This window comes from Camelina sativa, chromosome 12, assembly GCF_000633955.1.
Source record: "Camelina sativa cultivar DH55 chromosome 12, Cs, whole genome shotgun sequence".
In the NCBI taxonomy this organism is placed as follows: Eukaryota; Viridiplantae; Streptophyta; class Magnoliopsida; order Brassicales; family Brassicaceae; genus Camelina; species Camelina sativa.
The window spans coordinates 23,936,512-23,940,687 of record NC_025696.1 but is presented as its reverse complement, the minus strand read 5'-3'; the positions used below and the strand labels follow the sequence as shown (position 1 = coordinate 23,940,687).

The 4,176-nt window shown below is 27.3% G+C and overlaps 1 protein-coding gene across 1 annotated transcript; it reads left to right on the top strand.

Moving 5' to 3' along the window:
• Positions 2,665-3,554, top strand: LOC104732536 (paired amphipathic helix protein Sin3-like 4). The gene is made up of 4 exons (XM_019233639.1): positions 2,665-2,801; positions 2,916-3,096; positions 3,279-3,377; positions 3,447-3,554. The coding sequence occupies exons 1-4, from the start codon at positions 2,674-2,676 to the stop codon at positions 3,552-3,554; spliced, it is 516 nt and encodes a 171-aa protein (XP_019089184.1). The 5' UTR covers positions 2,665-2,673.

The following is a 4,176-nucleotide window of genomic DNA, read 5'->3' as shown; positions in this document are numbered from 1 at the left end:
AACACCTCCAGAAGCTCCCCCTTCGTTTCCAGCAACAGCTAACACTTCTACTGCCTCAGATCTCTCCAAAATCTCCAAGAACAAGCACAGAAAAATCTCAAGAACGTTTTCTCTCTGTCTCTCTCTTTTTCTCACTAAGCGGCGACCAAAAAGAACTCCCAAAACCCTCAAATTCGTCCTTAGACACTTATAACACGATTTAGGGATTTAATTGAACCAAACCGAACCAATTCGGCAATTAATCAAACCGGCCGAACCCAGAATTCAGTGGTGTCGATCGATGCCACTAGGGTGTCGATCGATACTCCTTTCAAAATCACAAAATCCGGTTCGCGGATGTTACACACACATATGCAGAAAATATCTACATATGTATTTTATGATAATTCAAAACAATTTGTAAATGAAATAAAAGAAAAGTGATAAGATAATCATAATTTAAAATCTTAACAAAATATTCCAAATATAGTTATTAAAATAATAAATTGGATACTTAGATATAAAATCTTACTTTTTAAAATTCTGATTGGTTTAATTTTTCAAAATTAAGTAATAATTTTTGTCCATAATTAATTAGAGAGAGAAATATATTTTTAGAAACTAATATTTTTAAAAAAGATTTTGTTAGTCTTATATTTAAATTTCATTTTTCTCCTTAGTAAACAATTAAACATTTGCCTTCAACACCAATGGCATGACAATATAATTTTGTACACTTTATAAGGTTAGTTTTATATTTTTTACTTTCCAATTAATATAGTAGGTTTTGTACGGGATCAAATCATGTTGGGAGATGTAAATCAATTTTGTAGTCTCACCTAAACACATATTTAGTCGCATAAGTTTAGATTTCCATGTATATAAATTTTCAGAATCAGGTGATTGCATGATGAACCATCTTAGTTAAGAATATATGATTTTCTATGTATTGTATCTTAAATAACTAATTTTGTTGGTTGTAAAATATAATTGTAGCACTTTATATTATACATTTATTTTTATTTAATTGATGAAAAACATATATTTAAAATCAAAATGAACTCTCTCCATCTAGGGTGCCATCTCATCACCACTTTTCAAATCCCCTATATATTAATATGGAAGCATTTTGGCCAAAAAGCTGATGTGTCAATATTATAGAGATCTAAAACCAATTTGAGTTTTAATTCTTACCTTCCACATTATTTACATTAATTTGCCATCAAGATGATTTAATTCCCAACAATTTTTATTAAATTGTGAAAATCACAAAATCAATTTAATATTAATAACATCTTCATCAATAAGATTAATATATATATCAAAAATTAATATATAAATGATTCAATTGGTTATTGTTATCTCACATATTTTTTATTATCCAAATCATTACATTTGTAATTCGATATTTTATATTTAAATATTTATTTTGACAATAGTAAAAAAGCACTTGGGCTTTTTAGTTGATCAAATATTGAGGACTTTTTTTAAAGAACATGATAGATTTTCACTTAAATGATTTAAAATATTATCCCTAAAATAATCAATTATAAAAATAACAAAAAATAATAACAATTAATCCCGCGTAAAATGCGGGTATACTAACTAGTTTTGTTCTTAAATTTGTTGTTTAGTAGTCTTAAATATGGTCAACTGAATTCAATGTTTTCTTTTCTATTTGATTTTGAGATAAACACCATATAAATAACCAAATTACATCTCACTTTTAAATCAAATTACTTTTTCATATATTAAATATATGTAAGTCAAATTTATTGAAATTTGTTACCAAATTCATTCTTAAATTAAATTATATCCCATCAAATCAACATCTCATATATATTTAAAGAAAAAAACTTAATAAAAAATCTATTTAGTAAAAAAAGGTATTTAATACATTACTATATTAAAATAAAATAAATATCATACACTTCAATTTAGGATATATATGGATTGCTTTTAGAAGGTAATATTCATCAAAGCATGAATAAATCTCAATAAAGAATTTTTTTCCTTCTACTTTTTGACATTGACTACTGTAAAAATCAATTAAATATTAATTTAAAATTATCACAACAATTTCAACCATGGCTCAAAATCATAAATTTAATAAAGCGATAACAGAAAATCTCCCGAGAAACATGTCTTCCACTGGTCAAATAAAAAGATGAAGAACACTAAAAAGGAGTAAAAACATAATATTTCACCCTAAAATGAAGATTGCTTCTTTGTATATGTTTTATATATAAGTTTCATATTAATTATTGGTAAAGCCTACACTTCTCTGGGGTTTCTTGTGAGGTGAGGAATCTCTCCCCTCTAGATGAATTGTGTGTTGATTATTGTATATTATGCTTCTTTTTATTGTATCCTTTTATTATTATTATTAGTTTTCAAATTTTTCTTTGAGCATCTCTCACTTGTTTCAAAGTATAATCTAAAATAATATTAGGATTACGTTATTTCAGTTTTTTTTTTTTATATTTTCTTCAAAATCCACTGCAATATTTCATTTGATTGTTCTCTCGTTACTAGGTTTTAACACTTGTTTATAATTCGGATGATTTCGAGTTTGATTACTACAACTTTGATTGCATTCCATTATTGTAATATATTTAATGTTGGAACACCTACAATGATCTTATGTCTTTCCTCTTTTAATGGGTATAATGAAGCATTGACAAACTGTGAACCATGGTTGCGCCGAGGCCAACTAAAACTAACCCGCAGGAGTATCTCAAGATTGTGAAGAAAAAACTTAAAAACAAACATGACGTCTATATAAGGTTTCTTGAGGTCATGACAGCTTTCACAGCTAGGAGGTATATATTTTCAGTCTTAATATATAATGGGTTTTGCTAAATTTCTTTTTTCACGTAAGATGTTTGTATTTTGGGAAAACTGAACAAAATAATCTGAAAGTATATTCATGGTAGGATGGATTCGTATATTGTAAGATCAGTGGTGAAAGAACTCTTTAAGGAAGACAAGGAACTGATTTCGGGTTTCAATGCATTTTTGCCAAAGGAACTCAGGATAAAACTCGACGGTGAACAAACTACACCAATAATGTCTGATGAGTATTGGAAAGCTCTTGATTTTGTCAAGAAGGTTAAGGTAGATATACACATTTTAGATACATAAATATTAGTTTTATATCGTGAATTTTAGTGTTTTTGCTATCAATTTTATAAGAACCTAAACTAAATATAACTATTTTGTAGTCTAGCTCTACTAGAAATTATGTTTCTCTTTAATTTTTTATGTTCCACTTTCTCTTACATGCCATATATCCGTAGAAACAGTTTCAGGACGATGTTCGTATATACAAATCATTTGTGAATATTATGGACATGTTTATGAAGGAAAAAAAGAGCACTGCTGAGATCTGCCATGAGGTATATCTACTTATTATATATTAAAACTTTTTTTTATTGGTCGTGAATTGCATGTTTTGAATTCGACAGGATGCTTATTTTATAGGTAACTATCCTATTCCGGGACCATCACGACTTGCGTGTGGATTTTTATCACTTTCTCCCTCAGAATCTCTTTCGAAAGAGAGAATGAGATGATGAAATATGCAATGAATCTATGTTGTACCACCAGTTTGTTGTTGAACTAGTACTTAAACTAGTAACTTATTTTAGTTATATTGTTATCGTTTAAACCGTTATTATGAATAATACATACTCTCTCCGTTTTTTAGTTGTTGTTTACGTTTTTCGCACATATTAAGAAAATATTTAATTTTTATGTTTTATGCCTAATTAATGTGTTGTTTTATTTGATATCATTAATTCATAAGCTAAAGGAATAGAAATAAGATTGGAAAATTTATTTTTAAAAATATATTACAAACATAAAACGACAACTAGTTTGAAACAAAAATTAACTTTGAAAACGACAACTAATTAACAACGGAGAGAGTAACTTATTTTCTCAAAAATTATGCGCAACTTCCACTACCATTTCATTAATATATAATCTTTCTATTTGGTTGAATATTTTGGGTATAGTAGGTAAAATGCAAAGATATGGTCTAAATGTCTAACAAATTGTCGTAGTGAGTTTTCTACTTTTTTTTTTTCATCTCGTATGAAAATTTCTTTTCAAATTCTCTAGGCACAGTCCTGCATATATATATATAATGCTTTCTTGAATTATATTCTTCTAACATTTTCATTTTTGTTTGGA